The sequence below is a fragment of the Chrysemys picta genome, chromosome 9, assembly GCF_011386835.1.
Source record: "Chrysemys picta bellii isolate R12L10 chromosome 9, ASM1138683v2, whole genome shotgun sequence".
Classification (NCBI taxonomy): Eukaryota; Metazoa; Chordata; order Testudines; family Emydidae; genus Chrysemys; species Chrysemys picta.
This window is the reverse complement of record NC_088799.1, coordinates 48,492,267-48,517,398: the sequence shown is the minus strand read 5'-3', so window position 1 is coordinate 48,517,398 and position 25,132 is coordinate 48,492,267. Positions and strand designations below refer to the sequence as shown.

The window sequence follows — 25,132 nt, the reverse complement described above, 5'->3', positions numbered from 1 at the left end:
ATGTTCTTGCAGTCTTACTGGCCGAATTCCTTTCTGCCAGGATCCCTCCCCAATCCAATGATGCTGCCTTTGTTCTTCAAGTGTTATCAATGTTGTGAGTAGAGATGAAGGGAGAAATGATTTGGGGCATCTGTTCTTCATTCTTTATACTTTTCCCTCTCCTTTGAGAATCATCTCCAGCTGGGGTTTAGGAGACAAAGTCTGTGGGGACAGGAACCTTCAGCTGTTTCTTTGTAAATTTCTTGCTCACATCCTTTTTCTTGCCAAAGAATGGCTGCTTAAACAGACGATAGTTCATTTTGTTGACACTACTTGAGGCATCAGTTTGCCTTCTGTCTCCGAGGAACTGGTTTGTGGCTGCTTCCCCAGATTTGGAGTATGTCTTAATAGCATATAGCAGAATCTTATAACTTTACATACGCTGTTGCCATACATATTTGACCAGGACAATAATGGTCAGTAAATCAGGAGTTTTCAGATGATACCTTACAATGCACAGTTTGTACAAAATTTATCATAGACTTGAAAAAGGTGTGGACATAGGGATATGGACTGTCAGACTGATACATTTTGCGTTGGCTGCCATGGCAAACAGAGTACCCTCCCGGCTGAGAATATCTTGTGGAGGACTCAGAAGTTCAGTTCCCATTTGTAACTTTGAAAGAAATGCCTGCTGAGGTCATCTGTGATAGCGCTCTCAACACCTGGGAGGCAAGAAGCTGAAATGAATATGTGGTTAGCTATGCACCAACTTCAGAGTTTCATCACTTCAGCCCAGAGAGATGGGGAATGTGCACCATCCTAATGGTTGCTATAATACATGCATGCCTTGTTTCTGTCATTATCCTTACAGACTTTGATTTGATTAGCAGTAGAAAGTGTGGACAAGCATTTTTGATGGCTCTCAATTCCAAAAGATCAATGTAGAGAAGCTGCTCTTGTAGTGTCCATTTTTCCTCAACCTTGTGAGGTCCCAGATGTTACCCACAGTCCAAAAATGAAGCATGTGATATCACTATGATAGGGGGAATCTACAAGAATGGACCATCTGTGCAGGTTTTGGTTTGGTACTTCCACCAGATGAGTGAGTGAGGAACCCACTGGAGTACAGACATTAATCTGCCTAAACTGCAAATTTGTTTGGTTTGTAATCCGTTCAAAGCCATCCCTGTAGACCTCGAAGGTGTAATCTGACATGCTGAACACTACAAAGACACAAGCTGACCTGTGTCCCAGCAGCTGAAGACAATCTTTTATTATTACTAGAGAAACAACCAGAATCTTTTACATGAGATTTGCTAATGCATGAAATCTGCTGGATGGTAGCTATGCTCTGCCTGTCAGTGCAGCCAGGGAAACTCCTATGAAATCTAAATGCTGTAGAGGAGTCAAAAAGGACTTTTCAAGGTTAATTTGAAGGTTCAAGCTGTGAAACAGGGAACAAGTACTCTTTACTGACGTCAACACTTCCTGATATGCTCTGTCCCTGATCAACCAATTGTCTAGGCGTGGGGAAATGATTATACCCAAACGATGTAGGTAAACAGAAACTACTGCCAGAATGTTTGAAAATATCCTTGGTGCTGAAGACAGGTCAAAAGGGAGCACCCTGTATTTGTAGAGCTCATTGTTTATTAGAAAACAAAGAAATCTCCTGTAGTGAAGGGTGAATAGCAACATTAAAATGAGTCTTCTAGGTTGAGAGTTGCAAACCAATCTCTTACTTCTAACTAAGGAATTATATCTGCAAGTGTCACTATCCTGAATTTTTGTTGCTTTACACATTTGTTTAGAGACATGAGGTCTAAAATTAGCCTCCATCCTTCATTCTTTTTGGGAATCAGGAGGTACTTTGAATAGAATCCCCTGTGTTCCATAGGAACTGGTTCTATAGTTCCTAAATGTAGAGGACATCTTGCTCTAGCAACTGATCATGAGAGGAATCCTTGAAGAGGGATGGGGAGGGGGAATGGGTAGGAGAGATAGATTTGAAATGGATAGTGTAATCAGCTGTTATGGCTTCCAAAACACATTTGTTCAATGTTATATGTTCCCATGCATCCTGAAAATGGGAGAGAGGGCACCCAAAAGGACGGAAGGGTGTAAGATAGTGCAGACCTTGTCAGTTGGACGGTTCAGACTCTTGACCAAGCCATCAGAACTGTCACTTGGAGGACATGGATGACTAAAATGATGTAGCTGTAGCCAAAAGAGGTTTCTTTTTTGTGTATCTTGGTCTCTTGGACAGAGGTTCAAAAGGTCTACAATATGTTGAATATCGATGGGCATGCTCTTTGTGTCAACCAAGACCTAATAAATATCCTTTTATTTACTGGAGTGTAAATCCCTAGGGGTTGCAGTGTAACTCTTGAGTCCTTTGAAGTGTGGAGAGATATATCCGTCAAGTCCCCAAAGAGCTTGTAACCATCAAAAGGGAGATTTTTGATAGTACTCTGAACCTCTCTTGTAAAGCTCAACAGCTGTAGCCAAGATGCTCTTCTTATGACCACTCCACTGGAGACAAGCCATGCTGCAGTATATGCTGCAAACAAGGAGGCCTGGAGCAAATGTCTTTGCTAAGAACTAACCCTCTTATATAATGGACTTAAACTGTCCAGATGTTCTTCTGGCAGATGCGCAATAAAATAATTGAAACTATTATAATTTAAATAGTTGTATTTGGCCACGATCACCTGATGATTCACTATTTTTTTATTTTTTTTTATTTTTATTCTGAACTGCAGCGTAGGATGTATGACCAAAAAGTTAGAGTCTCTTGTGATCCTTACTGTATGGGGTAGACTTTTAGTTACGTTGTCTGCCTTATTCATTAATGGCCTCCATTACTAAGGATTTTGGAGCTGGGTAAGAAAACAAACTCTGATTCCCTAGCTGGAATCTGTTCTCTTATAGGTAGGCGGTGTGGTATCAGGGGTTAGCCAAACCCACTTAACAGACTCCATAAGAGCTTCATTGACTGGAATGGCAATCTTCATAGATGTAGAAGTTTGTAACATACTAGAGTTTATGGTGAGACTCCTGAACCTCCTCTAAGGGAATCTGCAGCATGTCAGCAATCTGCTTCATCACAGCCTGAAACTGCCTGAAGTCACCCGCCATAGAAGGTGATGAAGACATGACAGCTCAATTAGGAGATACGTAGGATATATTAGTAAGAGGTGTCACCTCCTCATTGACCCTTGCCTCTTGCTCCTTAAAGATCACTCTGGCCTAGGTGATGGTAAAGAGGGTGAGGAGAATGGGCTCTTCTCTGTTTCTTCCGGTAGTGCGAGGACCGCAATGTAAACTGTTGGCGATAGAACACCCACAGATCCCAGCAAGGCCACTGAGAAGGCCCAAATAGCATAGGTTGTGGCAGCCATCTGAGTTCCTGCCATGTGGGTGTCATATCCACAGCTACTCGCTGAAATGGAACCTTAATTATGGGCAGTGGCTGGAGAGGGGCTTTGACCTGGTCTTGGGGTTTTCCCACGCTTTGGCACACCTCACAAGACATAGGTAGAAACATCCTTGCCCATTCCCTCCCGGTGGAAGGACTTCCCAAACGGTCTTTGGTCCTGTTCACTCCAGCATAGCCACTAGGATGATCGTGGGCTAAGCTCAAGAGCTTTACCCGGTACTTAGTTGGAATTACCAACTGTCTTTGAGGAGGCCAGTGTTCTTGGTGTCCACCAGAAAGAGTTTTCTTGTATAAAAGTCCTTTCTACAACAAACCGGGAGCTGAGAGTTGGTGGGTTGCGCCGTGCCGCCGTCCAAGCTCTCTGGAGGCTTTCATCTGCTTCCTGCTCAGCCTAGAACTGTTCCCTTGATGCTGGAGACATCAGTTCCTCACTGGATTGTGGATTTGGGCTTGGTCCCTCTGGAAGCGATGTAGGTGATGGAGTTGTTTTCGTTGACTGTGACCCGCTCTCCACTGGTGCACTATGTTGTATTTCAGGTTTCGGCTGAGCCTCTTGCGTAGATTTATCTGCTGCTGCCAGTGCAGGCTCAGTGGTGCCCTCTGGCGTTGGAGTGGTAGATTGGATTCAGTGCTGGCTGCTCTGCCCATTCTGGTTCTGGGACTGGTTCTGGTTGGGTCTCTGGGACTGGATCCACTATGGCTGTTGCAGTCATTGGCAGGGGATCCGGTTCTACCACCTCAGTTTGGGGCTCTGGTACAGGGATAGGTATGGAGGCTTGCTTAGTCTGGCTGCGGGTGACCATTCCCACCCTCTTGGCTAGCTTCACATGGTTGGCCAAGTCTTCCCCCAGCAGCATGGGAATGGGATAATCATCATAGACTGCAAAAGTCCACATTCCTGACCAGCCCTTGTACTGGACAGGCATCTTGGCTGTAGACAAGTTTAAAGAGTTGGACATGAAGGGTTGAATCGTCACTTGGGACTTTGGGTTGATGAATTTGTGGTCCACTAAGGACTGGTGGATAGCTGACAGCTGTGCTCCAATGTCCCTCCACGCAATAACCTTCTTCCCGCCCACACTCACAGTTTCCCTTCACTCTGAGGGTATCTGGGAAGCATCTGGGCCTGGGGAACTTTGGTGTGATTCTGGTGTAATGAACTACAATACCCAGCTCGTTACATTTAAAACATCGCCCAGCTGACTGGTCACTGGGTCAAGGTGGGTTGCTGGAGACTGGTGGGGTGGGACGATAAAGTGTTTGGGGTTTTCCTTGGGATGTTGATGGGGCCTTGGGCTGCCCCCGGTGGTAAGGTGGTGTTTCGGATTGTCCCTTCTGATATCCGCTCCAACTGCTACTAGCTTTTTTCTTTTCTGCCACCTCCACCCATTTGGTTCCGATCTCCCCCACCTCGATTATAGTTTTGGGCTTCCCATCTAGGATGTACCTTTCTATTTCCTCAGGAACACCCCCTAAGAATTGCTCTATTTGCATTAGGAAAGACAGATCTTCCAGAGATTTAACACTTGCTCCTGATATCCAGGCATCCCAATTTTTTTACAATGTGGTAGGCGTGTCAGGAAAATGCCACGTCTGGTTTCCACCTTAGGGCTCTGAACCACCAACGGGCATGCTCAGGTGTTAGCCTCATTGTAATTCTGGCCTTTTTAAAAAAAAGTTTGTAGCTGTTCATGTTTCCTTAGGCATTTCAGCTGCCACCTCTGCTAAGGGTCCACTGAGCTGTGGCCTCAGCTCCACCATATACTGATCTGTAGAGATGCTGTACCCAAGGCAGGACCTTTCAAAATTTTCTAAGAAGGCCTCTGTATCATCGCCTACCTTGTAGGTGGGGAATTTTTTGGAATGGGGAGCGGTACCTGGAGAAGGATTGTCAGGGTTATCTGGTAGACTCAGCTTAGCCCTCTCCAGATCTAAGCGCTTCAGTTCTAATTCCGTATCCAAGCGTTTTGCATGTTGCCTCTCCTCCGCTTCCAATTCCAAGCACTTTAAGGCCATCTGTCTTTCATGTTCTTTCTGTATCTCTTCAGCTTCCAATCTGGCTAATTCTAGTTTCTTTTGGACCTCACTTTACGTCACTCTAGCCTTCCTATGCTTAGCTTAGCCTAACCCAACCTGAGAGCTAGAAAGAAAGAAAGAAAAACAAAAAACCCAGCTTGTTAATTCCCTTGCTGTAACTTAATTCCTCTGCCTCCAGGCAAAGAAAAAAAAACTCCAGCTGCTCTCAGCTTAAAAGTATCCTTTTAAAAAAAACCTCCCTGGTTTTCAATCAGCCAAAAGAAAAAATGTTTTTAAAATCCTGAGGTCTGTGCTTCTGGTTCAAAATTATCCCACCACGCTGCCACCATGTCAGGGTTCCCTCCCCACTCTGATCTCTGGGGTACAGATGTGGTGACCCACATGAAAGACCCCCTAAGCTTATTTCTACCAGCTCAGGTTAAAAACTTCCCCAAGGCACAAATCCCTTCCTTGTCCATGGATGGTATTGCTGCCACCACCAAGTGAGTTAGGCAAAGATTCAGGAAAAGGACCATTTGGAGTTCCTATTTCCCCAAAATATCCCCCCAAGCCCCTTCACCCCCTTTCTTGGGGAGGCTTGAGTATAATATACCAACCAATAGGTTAATCAAGTGAGCACAGACCAGACCCTTGGGTTTTTAGGACACCAAAAAACAATCAGGTTCTTAAAAGAAGAACTTTATTATAAAGAAAAAAGTAAAAGCAGCAACTCTGTAAAATCAGAATGGAAGGTAATTTTACAGGGTAATAAGATTGAGAACACAGAGGATTCCCCCCTAGGCTCAACTTCAAAGTTACAAAAAGCAGGAATAAACCTCCCTCTTAGCATAGGGAAAATTCACAAGCTAAACCAAAAGATAATCTAATGCATTTCCTTGATTTACTTACAATTTTTGTAATCTTAGGCTTGGTCTACACTACCCCCCTAATTCGAACTAAGGTACGCAACTTCAGCTACGTGAATAACGTAGCTGAAGTCGAAGTACCTTAGTTCGAACTTACCTTGGTCCACACTGGGCAGGCAGGCTCCCCCGTCGACTCCGCGGTACTCCTCTCGCCGAGCTGGAGTACCGCAGTCGACGGCAAGCACTTCCGGGTTCGACTTATCGCGTCCAGACTAGACGCGATAAGTCGAACCCAGAACTTCGATTTCCAGCCGTCGAACTAGCTGGTAAGTGTAGCCAAGGCCTCAGATGCTTATTTCAGGTAGGATTTTAGGAGAGGTTTTTTTTCCGGCCTGGTCCCTCTCTCTGTCCCAAGAGAGCACAACAAAGAGACACAAACAACCCCTTTCCCCTCCCACCCACATCCCCCGATTTGAAAGTATCTTCTTTCCTTATTGGTCCTTTTGGTCAGGTTATTTGCGCTTCTTAACCCCTTACAAGTAAAGGAGGGATTTTATGCTACCCTTAGCTGTATGTTTATGACAACGTCAGTATAGGAGGGAGAACAATGTGTCCTAGAATAGGTAGGGGAAACCTGCCCTGAAATTTGAGAGACTGATGAGTCCTCTTCCACATACTCATAGCTGTTCAGCTTGCAGAGTAGATGAGGGCAATGTGGTGTTCTAGGTGATAGCGGGATCGGTGATCAAGAGACTCTTGACAACTGACTAATCCGCAGCACTTGTTAACAGAGGAGATTCTGGCTCAGAAGGTATTATCAGATCCTTAGGGTACCTAAACTCTTGAGATACTGACGGTATCAAAGATTGGGCTGAGTGGGAACCTATGGAGGATGGCTTCAGTACTGTTGCAGCTGGCACCGAGCACTTGTTATGGGATTCCCTCAGTACTGTAGGTAGGTGAGCAGTCTTTGGTCGTGTTGATTTTCTTGTTATTTGTACTGAGTGTTGTTTAGGGACAGAGGTGGTCTTTTCAACCCAGGGCAGAGTTAAGTAAGGTTAACTGGCTGTGACTGGTGTCTATTGATGAGCACAGGTGATTTGTAGGGGAATGGAAAGTCTGCATGCTCCTTTCTAACTGAGCAATTTGTATCAATTCTGTGAGAGGCAGAAACAGTTTCTTTAAAAAAAATCCAATTTTAAACAGGAAAACCATGTAAAATAGGGAAATTCCTCTCTAACTCCATTATGGCTGATGGAAATCACCTTAGGAAATCCTTACTGTGCTTAAATTTTGTTGCAATATTTGATGGAACTGTAAGATCTATTTAAACAACAGTCTACAGTGATAAGAACAAAAGAACGGCCATAATGGGTCAGACCAAAGGTCCATCTAGCCCAGTGTCCTGTATTCTGACAGTGGCCAATGCGAGCTGCCCCAGAGGGAATGAACAGAACAGGTAATCATGAAGTGATCCTTTCCCTGTCGCTCATTCCCAGCTTCTGGCAAACAGAGGCTAGGGACACCATCCCTGCCCATCCTGACTAATAGCCATTGATGGACCTATCTCCTCCATGAATTTATCTAATTCTTTTTTGAACTATGTTATAGTCTTGGCCTTCACAACATCCTTTCGCAAAGAGTTCCACAGGTTGACTGTACGTTGTATGAAGAAATACTTCCTTTTTGTTTGTTTTAAACCTGCTACATATTAATTTCATTTGGTGACTCCTAGTTGAATCTTATTCTGTGAAGCTGAGGAATATTGACATAATTAATATTTATGAACTCTTTGTCATATTTGCTGTACTGCTGCAAACTGATTTGACAATACTTACCTAAGTAAAGCAGTTAATAATTTTGTCTTTGCTTTTTTAAAACCAGAGAAGAAAATTATTTTTCTATAAATATTTTAATAAAATTTATTGTCTGTCATTTTCAACAAAAGCATTCCAAAAAAATGAGATGCCTTGTCTAAAATTCTGAAGAAAGTGATTTTTCTCAAGATATAATTTTACAACTACCTAATTACTTAGGAATGCAAAAGAACTTTAAAAAATTCAAACGTATTCAGATTTATCATTTCCATTACTTTTCTCCAAAAAAAATTCAAGTCAGAACACAATTAGGTGGTTACAAAAGTCCCATAACATTTTTTGTCAACTGCAACGATCTGTCACTATGGTTCTAGAGTACATCAATATATCATCATCATAGAATCATTGAGTGTAAGGCCAGAAGGGCCCACCACATCACAGGCCACCAACATCACCCAGCCATCCACACACTAAACCCGACAGACAAAAGTATTACAATATATCTACACCTATAACATATAAACATTTCATAGTGATACAAAGATCTGAACCATCTATTTCAATAAAACTCACTCTCTTGCCAGTTCCCCTGCCCACTGGTGGATGTGCTTCAGCAGCTTGTCGAATTGTACACACCATCAGCTCAATCAGAGCACTCTCTTGTCGGTCAGACATTGCTGTGGAGAAAGAAAAGGAAAGTAGATTTGATCAACTGTATTAAGGTAATCATATACATGGTGATTTTATGGAATGCATGCACAAAATGTAGTAAACTAGTCAATGGTAAAACTTTCAAGAGTACCTAAGTGATTTAGAAACTGTAATCCCATTTTCAAAAAGGGGTCTAGGGCCTGATTTTCAAAGGCATTTAGGATCTTAATGATGCAGAGAGGAGCCTAATGAGATTTTTAACAAGCACCCATTGATTTAATTAGGAGTTAGGTGCCTGGGTGCTTGTGAAATTCTAATTAGGCACCTAAATACCTTTGAACATCTGGACCTAAGGTCAATGTTGAAAATGGGACTTAGGTACTTCTGAAAGTTCTACCCTGAGGCTAAATGTTAATTTAGGACACAATCTATTCAGACCCATTATATAAGCTTTTCAAAATAATCTATTTCACTATTATCAGAAATTCCTGGTTTAACAGATTTTAAGGCCAGAGGGGACCATTATGATCTTTTACTCTGACCTCCTACAGAACATAAGCTACAGAGTTCTATCCAGTGGTTCCTGCATCAAGCCCATAAGTTCTGGTTGAGCTAGAAATCTTTTAGAAAAGCAACTGGCTTTGATTAAAATACTTTAAGTGATGGAAAATCCACCACACTCCCTTAATTGATTGTTCCAGTGGTTAATTAAACTCACTATAAAATTCATAAATTATTTCTATTTGGACTTTATCTAGCTTCACCATCCACCCATTGTACTTTGATGTGTGTTTTTCTTCAAGATTAGTAGGCCCTCTACCATCAGAGATCTTCTCCTCGTATAGGCACTTGTAGACTGTAATCAAGTCAACTGTCTCGTTTACAAGCAAAATAGATTGAGATCCTTAAGTCTCGCATCCTATTGCAGGTTTTCCATTCTTCAAATAATTTTTCTGAATCCTCTCCAATTTTTCAACATCCTTTTAAAAGTGTGGATGCTAGAAACCACGAATCCCACATACATGGGTAAAATAATCTTCCTACTCCTGCTTGAAATTTCTACTTATATGTCCAAGGATTGCATTAGCCTCCTTAGCCACAGCATTGCACTGGGAGCTCAGGTTCACTTAGTTAGCCATTATCACCCCTAAGTCCTTTTCAGAGTCACCGTTTTTCATTATATTGTTCCTACCTTGTAAGGATGGCCTGCATTCTTTGTTCCTATATATATATGCCCTTGCATTTGGTTGTATTGAAACGAATGTTGTTTGATTGTGCCCAGCTTATCAACTTACCCAGATTACTCTGCAACAATGACCTGTCCTCCTCATATTCATCCCCTGACCAATTTTTGTCATTTGCAAACTTTTAGCAAGGATCATTTAATATTTTCTTCCTGACCACGGATAAAAATATTAAATAGCACTGGGCCAATGACTAATCCTTGTGGGATCCCACTAGAAACACACACATTCAATAACAATTCACCATTAACAATTACATTTTATGATCAGTTAGCCAGCCTCTAATCAATTTAGTATGTACTACACTGATTTTGTAGAATGCTAGTTTTTTTAAATTAGCATGTCCTGCAGTACTATGTGAAATTGCTTACAAGTACAACATAGTCCAGCAACTTTACCAAGAAAGCTTGCACTCTCATCAAACAGTGATATCAAGTTTGTTTAACAAGATCCATTTTCAATAAAATTAATACCATTCAACATGGATTTATGATCTGTTCCTGCCTTCATGGCTGAATTTTAGAGCAGCTGTACCATATTTCTGTGATCAAAGTCAGGGTAACAGACCTGTTCATCACCTTTACTCTTTTAAATAACAACACATTAGCCTTTGAAATACTAAAGCCACTGGAGCTCTGCACCAGCACAGGTGTCTGTCTGAATGGGGCCTTTGTGTAGTCTAGTGATCACAGCAGTGTACTTAGAGCAAAAGCTCCCAGCTTCTATTCCTGATCTTGCCACTGAATTGGGTAACTTTAGGCAAGTCGCTTAACTTTACTGTGCCTTGGTTTACCCCATTTAGAAAAAGCTATTACAACAGTGATCAATATTATTATTTCAAATTTATAATAATGCAGCCATCAATGTTCTGCACCAATGTGTTTTTTCTTTTAGTTTTTATGTTTATTTTATATTAAAATGATGATGATGATAGGTAGGATTTTCAAAAAGCACCTAAATAATTTAGGAATTGGGAGGGTGGGACACAGGGAGAGTGTGCCTAAGTCACTTAAGCACTTTTACATTTCTTGCTCGTCGTGTTTACCAGGATTAGATTTTAAGAGCTTGGATTTTATAAATAATGTGATAGATGATTATACCTAAAAAACATAACTGACTTTTGAAACAAAATTTTTTGGTTTTGGAATTTCCAAGGTTTATATAATGTTTTATATTTTGGTTTCTTCAGGTAAATGAAGGTAGTTTAAAAATATAAACAATTTAAATTAAAAAAGTAAGTGGTGAAGCTAACAACGATTCCTGCTAAGCACTTACTCTTTCAGTGCACATCTGACACGATATTCTTGTTCTTTCCCCACGTATGTCAATTAGATATGAAAGTGTGAACAGTAAAGTCTATTTTCACTACTCACTAAATAGCAATAGCAAATTAAGCATCAAATCCAAAACTAGAAGCCAGGTCTCCTGCTTCCAAAGCCTTTGATACACCCATTAGGCCACAGTGTTTTAGTTAACCTATCAAATTATGTCACTGAAAATATTGGGCCTGAATTCTCTACTGCCTTGCATATTTCACCCACCTTTTACTCATTTTACACAGCTATAAATGTCCACAAAAGGTGCATGGCAGTGAAAAATTAGGCTGAAAGGGAGTGAATTACAGTATTCTACACCAAATTACTCCATTGATTTGTATGCCTGTATTTTGGACTCACCTAGTGCTTCTTCACCTGTAGCCATCAAACCACTTTACAAATGAGGTTATGAATTATTACATACATTTTACTAACTAAGGGCAGAGATCTGAACAGATTTCTAAGAGTCACTGTGCTCTAGTGTATAAACTCCATAGATCTTGCCACCTCAACGACCAGTGTGACTTGTGCCAGATTTGCTACAAATTTACTAATTATAACTTTTGGCAAGTCATTAGCTCTATTCCTCAGCTACCCAACCTGGAAAACTGACCCTGCATATTTGCACCAAGCCATGTGGATATTTTGATGGGGAATGTACAAAGATAAGCCATATTTCTTGACTTAGGATTTTCCCTTCACTTTTGAAAAGTAGCCTCAGCAAGTCTGGAGGTTAATGATATTCTCTGCTACCCCTTTTTCTCCATCATTTTCATTGGCAGAAAATCATGTGTATTTTCTGGCAATTCCTTAAACATTTTGTAGACTTAAGACCAGTATGGACCACTGTGATTATCTAGTCTGATCTCTGCATAAAACAAGCCAAATACTTCAGTGATTTCTGCATCAAGCCAACAACTATATCTGGAGCATGTCTTAAAAAAATCCAATTTTAATTAAAAAAAAAAAGTCAAGTGTTGGAACACTGATCACATCCTATGGTAATCTGTTCCAATGGTTCCATAACACACTAATCATTAATATTCTTGCATGATGTATGTATGGTAAATGCCCAAAGGACCATACAAATATGAAGGAAATATGGGACTAAATTGTGTTTAAATCAGACAAATTAGGGGAGTGTGAAAACAGTTTTTTCCAGACAAAGGAAAAAACAAGACCTCCATCCAGTTGCAATCACGGACAATTAACAAACACTGGCATATCTGAGGTTGCAGGGACAGATCAATTTGCATTGTAGGAAGCACCAGTGGGGAAGAAATCAGCATGGAACCTCCTCCTCCAAACTCAATGGCACCTTTCCTCACATCAGGGGCACTGGACTTTGAGAAGGATACATTTCAAAAGTTCACAGGATTATAAAAGAGAGGGACAAAGAACCCTAAGTTACATTTTCACCTAAGATGACAAAGGAACTGAGCATTTTGGACTTTGTACGAGATTCTGACCAAGGATGTGGTCAGCCATTTTACTGGAAGAAAGTGTAGTAAGAATCTTACCTTGAACCAAGATTGAAGTCATTAGAAAGCATTTTTCACTTTTATTCGCTTGTAATCATTTTTGACTTTCTTCCTTACACTTGAATTCACTTAGAATCTTCTCTCTTTTTGCCAATAAACGTTTTACATTTAATCTAAACCAAGCCAGTGCTGTGTTCGAACTGAAGTGATTGTTATCTCCAGTTAAAACAACAAACTGCTTTGTTTTTGTCTCTTTAATGGAGCAACTTTTACTTCCCTAAAAGTTCCAGTAGAAGGCTGGACATTTCAGGGCAGACGGTTTGGGGGAAATCTGGGACTGGGGATGTGTTGGGATCACTTAGTTAGTAGTAACCAAGGCTGAGGGAGATCAGAGTGTGGCTATGATGTAACAAGCAGGGTGCTGAAGTCAGAGATGCTGAACCAGGGCTGCTTAAAACACAGATACTTAGTGCATGTTTGTATGGTGACTGGGAATGTCCAGACAGGGATCTCCATAATCAGTGCATTTTAGGGCACTCAGGATTACAGGACAAGCGGTGACAACCTCTCACTGGTCTGGGTTACACCTCAAAATGTTACATAGGCTGCCCCTACATGTATGTATTTGGTAAATACACATGGGGCTGAGAATAGGCCAAAGGGGAGTAATGTGTATTGATAATGCTGACCTGCCACTACAAATCTCAGAACATTTCTGTTGGTTGGGAAAAATCACTACATGGAAATATGCATCCTGAAAATGGAGGGCAGAAAACCAGTTGTTTTGATCTAATATGGAGATAATTGTAGCAAGGTTACCATACATAATCTCATATACTTGATGTACTTGTTGAGACCTTGGAGGTTAGAATAGATCTCACTCTTCCCTTGGACTTGTGAATCAGGAAATAATGTAAGTAGAATCCCTTTCCTCGATGCTGAAGGGAAACTTCTTCTATGGCTCCTAAAGCAAGCAGAGTCTGAATCTGCTGAAGAAGCAGAGACTCATGACAGAGCTCCCTGAAAAGGGATGAGGTAGGAGGTGAAAAGGGTGGATGGACAGGAATTGGATGGCATATCCCTATCCCACAATGCTTAAGATCCATTTGTACATAGTTACTGTTTCCCAAAACCTGTAGAAGCAGGATAGCCTGTCCCCAAATGGACGGGATATAATCAGGAAGTTGACGAGCGGTATGCTGTCCTCGAAAGGAGAATCAAATTGGCTGCTTGCCCAAGGCTGCAGAAGAAACTACCACAGCTGAACACTCCTGAATTAAAAAAAGAGGTAGAGCAAGTCTGATGTTGCCTGATAAGACTGTGGGATCAATATGGTTGATGCTGAGACTGATGTTTTTGGTACTGAACTTGAGGGATGACCCGCAAATAGTACCAGAGTCGACTGTGTGGTGATTAATTGATCTTGTCTCAATACAAGAAAGCAGGTAGACAGCCCTGCTTTATCCTGCATACTCAACCAATCCTGATTATGGCCTGCACTTTTTTTTTAGAAGAGGTGGAATCTCTCCACACTCTGGAATGGCTCCGATCAGTCTTGTAAGTCCTCTTCCTCAGAGGACAAGAAGAAGAATGATCTCTTCTCCTCAGAGAAGAGTCAGAGTATGGCTGGGCAACAGCAGCCTGTGTTGCCCTGGATTTGAGGGGTGTATAGACCCCACGATGTGATCAAGCCAATTGCAACCATATTATGTGCATTCAGCCACCATGAATTAATGAAATAGAACAGAAAGTGAAATAGAAAGAAGTGGAGCACAGCTCTATTGCATGAATCCCAGCTGGCATAAGATAGATCTGGCCCTTAGCTTGTACTGGGGCCAGTGCATGGTCCACAAAATCAGGGAGCATACTCCTGGATGGCCCCTCCTGAGTGGATTTCATCACAGGAGAGAAACTGAACTTAGCAACGGTTCTTAGTTGTAAACCAAAGAGCAATATGTTAATATTCATTAACAGATTGTTCGGATTGTAGACTTCCTAATGACACTGTCAGAAAAACCAATAGAGGAATTCAATGAGATACAGAAGAACTGTATTTGGAAAGTATTGTCTTTCAGGCTTGACAAAAGTCTATTGTTAACATATATTCCCATGATGGTATGCACAAACACAGGCATCTATTCTTATTTCATTCATTACACTAGATTCAGCAAAGGAATTCAGCAGCAAGATTCCATTCTCCTCCTCTCCCCCCCTTTTCTCAACATAGCTGTTTTTTGCAATATAATTGTTGTTCATAAAGCAATGTTTTATATAAACCCCTAAATTCAATAATTATCACTTGAAGTATTGGCTCTATTCAAAGCCATATTATTATTATAATTACCCAGTTTAAAGTGCCCAATAACATGCTACTCACATCACTGTTCAGATAAGAAAAGAAGGTGCTGACCTCTAACTGCAGACAATGTCAGAATGAAGGAGGCAAGAAAACAGTAAGATGAAAACTAGTGAGCGATTAGTAATGCCATTGTTTCAATTAAATATGAAACAAAAAAACCTTGTCCCTTTGATCACTGTGTCTTGAGAACGCATTAAGGCAGTTCCCATTCAATGTGCTGCCTTCTACTTGAAAATTTGCATTAACTCCTCCCAAAAAATCAGATTAATTAAAATATAATATCTCCATTTTGCATATCACTTCTAAATGTAGGATAGGAAACAGACATTCATATAATCCAAAGATTAACAGCATTTTTATTAAGAATTAACCGTATTTTATTACATCAATTTAATGTATTTAATAAAATGACACAAATACCTTCTTCTCCTTGAACTGGTTCTTCCAGTAGCAATTCTGTCATGCACTCCCAATCCTTCAGTAGTTCTTGAGAGCTCTCCCACAAACTATCCACTAAGTAAGCTGCATGTTCGTGCAACTAGAAATAACAAGTCAAATGTCAATAAAGCTTTCTGGTTCAAACATGGCTTCATCAACTATTATAATGGTTTGAGTGAGGACAGTGTTCTTGTGTCACTAAGAAGGAAAACTACATTTGAAATTAATGTTGGAAGGTCCACTTTCCAACAAAAAGACATGTAACTGCATAACCAGAGTGAAACTTTTATTTTATGGAAAGGGTGAGTGGAGTGGGAGAAAGAAATGAGGGTTCTTTTCTGATATAACACTCTACTTGCAGGTGTCTTCCAAGTCAAGGCTTATATCATGACATGAGAAGAATCATAGAATCACAGGGTTAGAGGGGACTGCAAGGGTCATCTTGTCTAACCCGCAATCCCATTAGAATGCTTGTCACACTTTTCTGTAGAGTTAAGGTGTCATAATAGTGGACATGCAGGGGGGATGGAACATTCTATCAAGATGTTTATTTTTCTTTTATTAACAGTATGTAATAGGCATAGGGAATTTCATGTTAGTTTTAATATAGTATACATCTTAAGTATCATAATATATACTGTAATAATGAAAAATTACACAACAGTGTTCATTCAACATAACACTTTACAACTATACTGCTAAAAGTTTAAAACTAATGAACTACTGTTTAACAACATAGCTCAACAACAGCAACTGGACCTGATATATTCATCTAAGAAATGTTTAAAAATGTTAGGAGGGAGGGCACTATTTATGGACAAGAAATTATTATAAAGATTTTTCAGTTTGTGTGGAGACCTATCCATTTTTCAGCATTGACACGGAACAGGAACCAAATAGCTATTGAATGTAGCTCTGAGATCTGGATACATAATGCACAATACTTTCAAAACTGCTCGGCATTGGCCTAACTCGCGTCTTACTTAAAATAATGGTAAAACTCTCATTTACCTCAATGGGCACAGAATTAAGTCAATGTTGAGTGTTTCTGAAAATCCCATCAGAAGTTTCTTTATAATAATAGCATTCAGTTATACTGAGAAAAATCATTCTGGAAAGAATAGACATTAGCTTCCACTGACTTGTAAGACAATCATGAACTACTATCAACAAGTAACACCACAGCATGCTGATTTAACTAATTACCAAGTAATGGTGCTGAACCTGGCTTTAGGGACCAAGGCTAGAGTTCTATGAGCTAAATTCTCTCTCCTCAGTGAGGAGGGACAAGGCTGGCACTTTGTAATCTCTCTGAGATTCAAGGGAGCAAAGCACATTGGGAACTGAAGCTCATCATGGCTGCCATAACAGTAGACCTAGCTTCCAGCAAGGTCTGATGGAATGTGAGGAATGTATAAGAACAGCACCTTTGACAGACCAGGGGAGAGACATAGAAAGAATCAGGCTCTAGAGGCCTCTCTCCTGGAAGAAGCAAGCAAATAAACCCATTTCCTTATATTTTTATTTTTCAATGATTTTTGCTGTAATTACTTTGAGGCACATATTCACATTTTTCTGAGCATTCTGTTAGTGTCCTTCTGGCAGAGCCTCCTCCTCCCTTCTGCTTTGTGTGCAGGTTACCCAAGATTCTGCCCTTAGACCTTTCTCTTCTCACTGTAAACCCTGTCTCTGGGAGATCTCATCAACCCACCTGGCTTCAGCAATCATTTTATGCCGAGGACACATACATATCTCTCTCCACCACAAACCAAGATGAGATATGGCAATCTACTCCACATAGGGCTATGCTTCAAAACCTTCCAGTGGCAGAAACCAGTGTAGACAGCAGTGGCCCACGTTATAAGTTAAGTATCTCACTAAAGGCTGCACTCATGGCTCCTTGATCCCCAGTGACTACTTGTGGCTTTCTGGGAGATGTTAACACCCATCAGACTACATTCAAATCTTTCCCCTTCTGACTTCTCAATATCGCTAAGATCATCTGTTTCTTTCCACTCCCACAACCAAACCTCTTGTACAAGCCGTCATTATATCCTACCTATGCTACTGCAACACCCTCCTTTTTGGCTTCTCAAACACAAACATTGCCCTTCTTTGTCCACAGATTTGATCATGTCATTCCCCTCTTCCAATCCCTCCTTTGTTATCTACTTACTATTGAATCAAGCTTCCTGTCATCATCTTCAAAGCTCTCCACATTTCTGTCCCTCCCTTTTCAAATTTCATTCTGCCTCTATCCCTCCACTCCACCAATGTTCCCAGGCTTGTCTGTTTGTCAGCTTCTTACAGTCACCTCCATGCTTTTGATCATGCAACTTCCTATACATGGTACAACCTTCCTGAACCCATCAGAAGGCTGCTACCCAATTCATATTTAAGTCCCCTTTAAGACCAATTTCTGCTGTGCAGCTTACAGTGAATGGCATTGATTTGTACATACATTGCCTTGTTTTTGTTCTCCTGTTACTATATTCTGCCTAGTAGTCTGTCTATCTATCTTTAGATTGTGAGCTCCCTGGAATAGGCACCAGACTTCTTTAATGTCTGGAAAGTGACTAGCACACATTTGGTGTGACCATTAGATAAATAAATAAATAAATGCCTTCAAAGAGCATCTGGAAGACACTCAAGCTGTGAGACTTCAATTAGATTTTGTTCTCTTTTGTGACTGGTTAAAATAAAGTTACCCAGAAAATATGATTGCTTCCTTTTTTTAAAGCACATTCCACAGACTCATTCTTTTATAGTTTGTCCTGCAATAGGCACCACCAAAATATACGTTCTGGTGAACTATAGTAGCCAGAGTGGGGAGAGCGGAGTTGATTACACTGAAGCCAGGCAAGAGTAAAAGAAATCCTAGGGAGGATATTGGTTTGAGTTTACTTTACGGACAAGGAGAAGGGGATCAAATTCATATGGTGTCACTAGCATTAAAACCTGTTTGTAAAAGTTGATCAATCACCTTAAATAAGTTTCATGTTTTGCTAAATATATAAAATTGATATCAGAATTGTTTTTACCTCACTTTCAAGAAAGAAAAGAACCAACATCCTAATGAGGTTCCCATTTGGACTGTTCCGTCCTCTCCTCTTCGCTAATGCTTCTTCTGCCTGGGGGTCATGCCTGCTGAACAGTCTAGAAATAAGTAACAGGAGTTATAATATTTATATTAAACAGCTTTGTTTGCTCAACATTATGGCTAACATGTTAATTCATAAAATACAATTAAAAAAAAACAAAAAAACATTCCCCTCAATAAACAAACAAACTGCATTTGTTCAGCTCCACAGGGCCAGAAGCACTTCACACAATGAAAAAATTATGAAATGTACTGGTGTAAAATGTTTGTATTATAGCTGGTATTTTAAAGTTTTAAGTCTTGTGATGGTATGGCTATCTTGCTGAAAAACAATGTTATTGTGACACTACCAATTTAAGAACTAACTGTAGGAGGCTCTAAACTGGATTGCAGCCAGCTTTAACAATCATAAATTGAACTCAAGTATTTAAGCAAAATGCTAACTATGAAAGGAGGCTGTTTTCCCCCCACCACTACTGACCTTTATTTCATAAAAATATTGAGGATAAAAATGAGTTACAGTCCAACCTTTGTATGTTTTTTAATCTTCACTTTTACTTAGTTTTGTGCACACTGGCTGGGTGTGGCTGCAACTGAACCTTGTCCTAGTAGATGACCGCGTACAGCAGTTCTGGTCTACACTACGCGGTTATTTCAGAATTAGCCGAGTTAATTCAAAATAAAACGGATTCCGTCCACACGACCAAAATGTTTTTTTTTTCCGATTTAAAGAGCTCTTTAATCAGATTTCTGTACTCCACCTCAGCAAGTGGAGTAACGCTAAATCGAGATCGTAGTTCCGGGTCACAGGTACTGTGGACGCAATTCAACGTTATTGGCCTCCGGGAGCTATCCCAGAATGCTCCCTTGTGACCGCTCTGGACAACACTCTCAACTCTGATGCTCTAGCTAGGTAGGCAGTAAAAGCCCCGGGAACTTTTGAATTTCATTTCCTATTTGGTCACCATCAGCGCAGGTGACCATCAGCACAGTCCACCATCACAGGCGACCATGCAGAGTCCACCATCACAAGACGACGCAGTCCCAGGTTCGCAGACAAGCTCCAACATGGTCCAAATGGGACGTACTGGATCTCATCGCATGTTGGGGACACAAATCTGTTATGGCAGAACTACGTTCCAAAAAAAGAAATGCAAATACTTATGCTAAAGTCTCCAGGGCCATGACGGAAAGAGACTACTCCAGGGACACAGAACAGTGTCGTACAAAAATCAAGGAGCTCAGGCAAGTGTACCAAAAAGCCAGGGAGGCAACCAGGTGCTCTAGGTCACAGCCCCATACATGCCACTTCTACTGTGCGCTGCATGCAATTATGGGGGGTGACGCCACCACTACCCCATCACTGTCCATGACACCTGAAAGGGGGGAGTTGCATGGAGCGAGGAGGATGAGTTATTGGAGGACGAAGAGAAGGAGGAGTAGGACAGCACACAGGTGGCAAGTGGGGAATCCAACTTCCCCCTAGCCAGGAACTATTCTTAACGCTGGAGCCAATAGCCTCCCCACACTCCCAAGGCGGGCTCCCAGACCATGACCCTGGAGAAGGCACTTCTGGTGAGTGAGAGCCTGATGGAGCCACGTGGTGGGGGCAAACCCAGCTGCGCTGGACTGTTCGCGTTTAGTTTAAAGGGCTCATCCCTGTTCAGAGCCTCATCGGAGCCACGCGGTGGGTGCGGGGGGAGGGTGCAGGGGGAAGGGGGTGCGCTGTGTGAAACAATCATCCCAGAGAGCCCGCAGGCCCTTTTATATGGCAAACCCACCAGGCATTGCTTGCTATGGGAAAGGGGGCCTGGCAGTTTGAAAGCACTGAAATGAATGCGGAAGAAGCAGAACCCTGCGTGCCCCTATGGCTTACCATGGCTACCTGCAAGCTGAATTCTGTTGCCCGGCCGCGTATGATGGCTTACTCACACCAAAGTGGCAGGCACTCAGTATAAGAGGCAAAATGCGACCTTGTACAGAAAGAACATGTACTATGTACTATGAATTGCCTGTTTCACTGAGAAAGTGTCGCCCCTTTGTTCTCTAAAATGTATCTTTTAAAATACTACCTCCCTTTTTCTCCTCCCGCAGGTGCAAATGTTACAATGCAGCCCCTATCTACTTGCCGAGCTTATGCAGTCCTCCCGCACTGATAGGGCTCAGCTGAATGCGTGGAAGCAAACAATTGCGGAGTACCATAAAGCGTTAAATGAACATGAAGAGAGGAGGGACTCATGCAATGAGAGCAGGCAGGATGCTATGGTCAAGCTCACGGGGGAGCAAACTGACATGCTCCGCTGTATGGTGGATCTAATGCAGGAAAGGCAGCAAGACCACAGACTGCCGCTGCAGCCCCTGTATAACCGCCCTCCCTCCTCCCCAAGTTCCATAACCTCCTCACCCAGACACCCAAGAACACGGGGGTGGGGAAGGCTACGGGGACTCTCACACTCAACCCCAGGGGATTGCACAAGCAGCAGAAAGCTGACATATGCGAACTTTTGATTTAGTTTCTGGACTTGTCCTTCCCTCCTCCTCCACCCCCCTAACCCAATACCCCCCACCCCACTCCCCTGGTCTACCTTCTGATTTCTCTTAGTGAGTTGTGCAACAAATAATAAAGAACGGTTTTTAAACAATTGTGATTTTATTTCCTTTCATATATATATATATATATATATATATATATATAGGGGGCGGGTAACTTCAAGAGAAACAAACACAACTGTTACACCATACCCTGGCCAGTCATGAAACTGGCTTTCAAAGCTTCTCTGATGCGCAGCGCGCCCTGCTGCGCTCTTCTAATCGCTCTGTTATCTGGCTGTGCGAAATTGGCCTCCAGGCGAGTTGCCTCAACCTCCCACCCTGCCATAAACGTCTCCCACTTACTCTCTCAGATATTGTGGAGCACACAACAAGTAGCAATTACAATTGGAATATTGGTTGTGCTGAGATCTAACAGAGTCAGTAAACTGTGCCAGTGCACTTTCAAATGTCCAAAAGTACATTCTACCACCATTCTGCACTTGCTCAGCCTATAGTTGAACTGCTCCTTACTACTGTCCAGGGTGCCTGTGCATGGCTTCATGAGCCATGGCATTAAGGGGTAGGCTGCGTCCCCGAGGATAACTATAGGCATTTCAATATCCCAAACAGTAATTTTCTGGTCTGGGAAGCAAGTCCCTTCCTGAAGCTGTTCAAACAGACCAGAGTTCCTGAAGATGCGAGCGTCATGCACCTTTCCCGGCCATACCACGTTGATGTCAGTGAAACATCCCTTGTGATCCACCAGTGCTTGCAGCACCATGGAAAAGTACCCCTTGCGGTTTATGTACTGGCCGCCCCGGTGTTCCAGGGCCAAGATAGGGATATGTGTTCCGCCTATTGCCCTGCCACAATTAGGGAACCCCAGCGCATTAAAGCCATCCACAATGGTCTGCACATTTCCCAAAGTCACTACCCTTGATAGCAGCTGGTCAATGATTTCATTGGCTACTTGCAGCACAGTAGATTTGCCCACTCTAAACGGATTCCCGACTGACCTATAGCTGTCAGGCATTACAAGATTCCACAGGGCTATTTTGGCCACTCACTTCTCAACTGTGAGGGCTGCTCTCATTTTGGTGTCTTTGCGCTTCAGGGCAGGGGACAGCAAGTCACAAAGTTCCATGAAAGTGGCCCTACACATACGAAAGTTTTGCAGCCACTGGGAATCATCCCATACCTGCAGCACTATGCGGTCCCACCAGTCTGTGCTTGTTTCCCGGGCCCAGAATCGGTGTTCCATGGCATGAACATGGCCTAATGCCACCATGATCTCCCAATTGCCACATGCCATGCTTCTAAGAATGTCTGTGTCCATATCCTCATCAGTATAGTAATCACGCTGTCATCGCTTCCTCGCCCAGTTTTGCAGGTATTTCACATACTGCTGGATAATGCACGAGGTATTTACAATGGTCAAAACTGCAGTGGAGATCTGAGCGGGCTCCATGCTTGCCGCTCTATGGCGCCTGCACGGATAATCCTGGAAAAAGGGTGCGAAATGTAGGAGAGCAGAGTGGCAGCGGAAGAGGTGCTGTTTGGTTCACGATAGCTGAAAAAAGGTGGGAAATGGTTGTCTTCTGTAGCTTTCACGGAGGCGGGAGACCAGGACAGACAACATGGAGAAGTTCGGTAGCGTGGCAAGAGCGGGAGAGCAGAGTTGGCGGCGGAAGCTGTGCTGCTCGGTTCACAATGGCTGAACAGAGTTGGCAGCGGAAGCGGTCGATGAGGAAGAGAAAGAGTAGATACTTATGGAGATTACATAGAAAGATGAGAGGAAATGCGAGGTGGATTCATAGTACCAGGAGAGAAGCGGTGCACCGTACTGCACCGTCTGCTGAAAGCAGTATGGCGTCTGCACGCCAAAAAGGCGCGAAACAATTGTCTGCCATAGCTTTCATGGAGGGAGGAGCGACTGATGACACACACCCAGAAACACCCGCGAGAATGTTTTTGCCCCATCATGCACTGGGAGCTTAACCCAGAATTCCCATGGGCGGCGGGGACTGCGGGAACTGTGGGATACCACAGTGCACCGCTCCGACATTCGATGCTAGCCTCGGTACTGTGGACACACTCCACCGAATTCACACGCTTTAATGGGGACACGCAAGACCAAATGTATAAAAGCGCTTCCGAAAATTCGAATAGAATAATTTCAAAATAATTTCGTACTGTAGACGTACCCTCAGAAACTCATCTCGCTGACGTCACCACCACCAGGAAAGAGACTTTACATGACAGGTAGGAAAGGGGGCAGGAGCCCAGCAGCTTGAAGGGCGGACCCGTGAGCCTGGAGAGGACCAAGTTAAGATCCCATTGTGGGACAGGGGTCCACACCTGTGGGAAGAGTCTCTTGAGGCCTCTCAATAATCTGACCGTCATGTCATGAGAAAACACTGTCTGACCCTGGAGGAGGATGGAAAGCGGAGATGGCCACGAGGTGCACTATAATGGAGGAATGTGCTAGACCTTGGTTCCTTAGGTGATGCAGGTAGTCCAAGATGGACTGAATGGAAGAACATGAGGGAGAGATGCCATGCTCAGAAGCTCAGAGTGAAATCCTCGTCCACTTGGCCAGCTAAATCACTCTGGTTGAGGGCTTCCTACTCTCTCTAGGAGGACCTGTTAGGCCATACCCGAACAGATCCATTCCTCTGAGTTCAGTCACGCAGCATCCAGGCTGAGCGGTGCAAGGATGTGAGACTGGGATGCAATAGCCAACTGTGGTCCTGTGACAGCAGGTTCGGATGGTTGGGCAGGGGCCAGGGAGAGGTCATGTGCCCAGCTCATGAGTGTGCCAAACCAGTGTTTGTGAGGCCACTCCTGGGTGATCATGATAATCTGCGCTTTGTCTCTCTTGATCTTTGTCAGTACCTAGCTGATGAGCAGAATCAGCGGGAATGCGTTCATCAGTCCCCTGACCATGACAGAAGGAAGGTGTCACAGATGGATTCCCCGCTCAGACCTTGCCAAGAACAGAAACGATGGCACTTCCTGTTCTGTCTGGTGGCGAACAGGTCCACTTGGGGAATTCCCCACCTCTGGAAGATCATGCAGGCTACTTCCAGGTGGATCGACCACTCGTGGTGAGAGAAGAAGTCCCTGCTGAGCAGGTACACCAGCATATTCTTGATGCTGGGAAGGTGACAAGCTTCCAGGTGGATTTCCTGGCTGATGCAGGAGTCCCATAGATGGAGTGCCTCTTCACAGAGAGCTGACGAGCACGCTCCCCCTTGCCTGTTGATGTAGAACATTGAGGCTGTATTGTCCGTCAGGACTAGCACCACCTTGCCCAACAGGTAGCGTAGGAAGACTCCCCATGCCAGCTGGATGGCTCTGAGCTCTTTGACATTTATGTGCAACTTCGTCTCCTCCGGGGACCACATTCCATATGTGGAGGTCGCCAAGATGCGCCCCCCAGCCAAGGTCCAAGACGTCCGGCAGCAACTTGATGGACTGAGGGGGGTTGTCGAACGGAACTCCCTCCAGGACTGTCCTTCAGTCGGTCCACCATGGCAGCGAGGTAAGTATCGCCCGGGAAATGATATAATCTTTTCCAGGGGGTCCCGGAACTGGGAATAGACCGTTCCCAGCCATTGCTACATGGGCCGCATCCAAGTGCACGCTGCCATGTGACGCGGCAGACGCAGACAGACCTTGGCCTTAGTCAGGGGGAACATGGAAACTTCCATGATGTCTGGAACCTTTCCAGCAGCAGGAACGCTCTGGTGCAGGTCGAGTTCCGGACCACTCCAATGAACTCTATCCTCTGCATTGGCATGAACGTCAACTTTTTGTCATTTACCAGGAGGCCCATGGGAGCAGCACGTGGCTTGAAGCACTGCGACATCTCTTTGGACTTGAGATCTA

The 25,132-nt window shown here is 43.1% G+C and overlaps 1 protein-coding gene across 8 annotated transcripts in view; it reads right to left on the bottom strand.

Moving 5' to 3' along the window:
* The window catches only part of STAG1 (STAG1 cohesin complex component), a 391,540-nt gene that overhangs the window by 131,684 nt on the left and 234,724 nt on the right, over nucleotides 1-25,132 (bottom strand). For all 8 annotated transcript variants that reach the window (XM_065557025.1, XM_065557022.1, XM_065557021.1 and 5 more), the window contains 3 exons: nucleotides 18,651-18,765; nucleotides 15,592-15,709; nucleotides 8,694-8,797 (listed from right to left, as the gene is read on the bottom strand). In XM_065557025.1, the coding sequence (XP_065413097.1) occupies nucleotides 8,694-8,797; nucleotides 15,592-15,709; nucleotides 18,651-18,765 (337 nt within the window). The remainder of the gene's footprint in view (nucleotides 1-8,693; nucleotides 8,798-15,591; nucleotides 15,710-18,650; nucleotides 18,766-25,132) is intronic.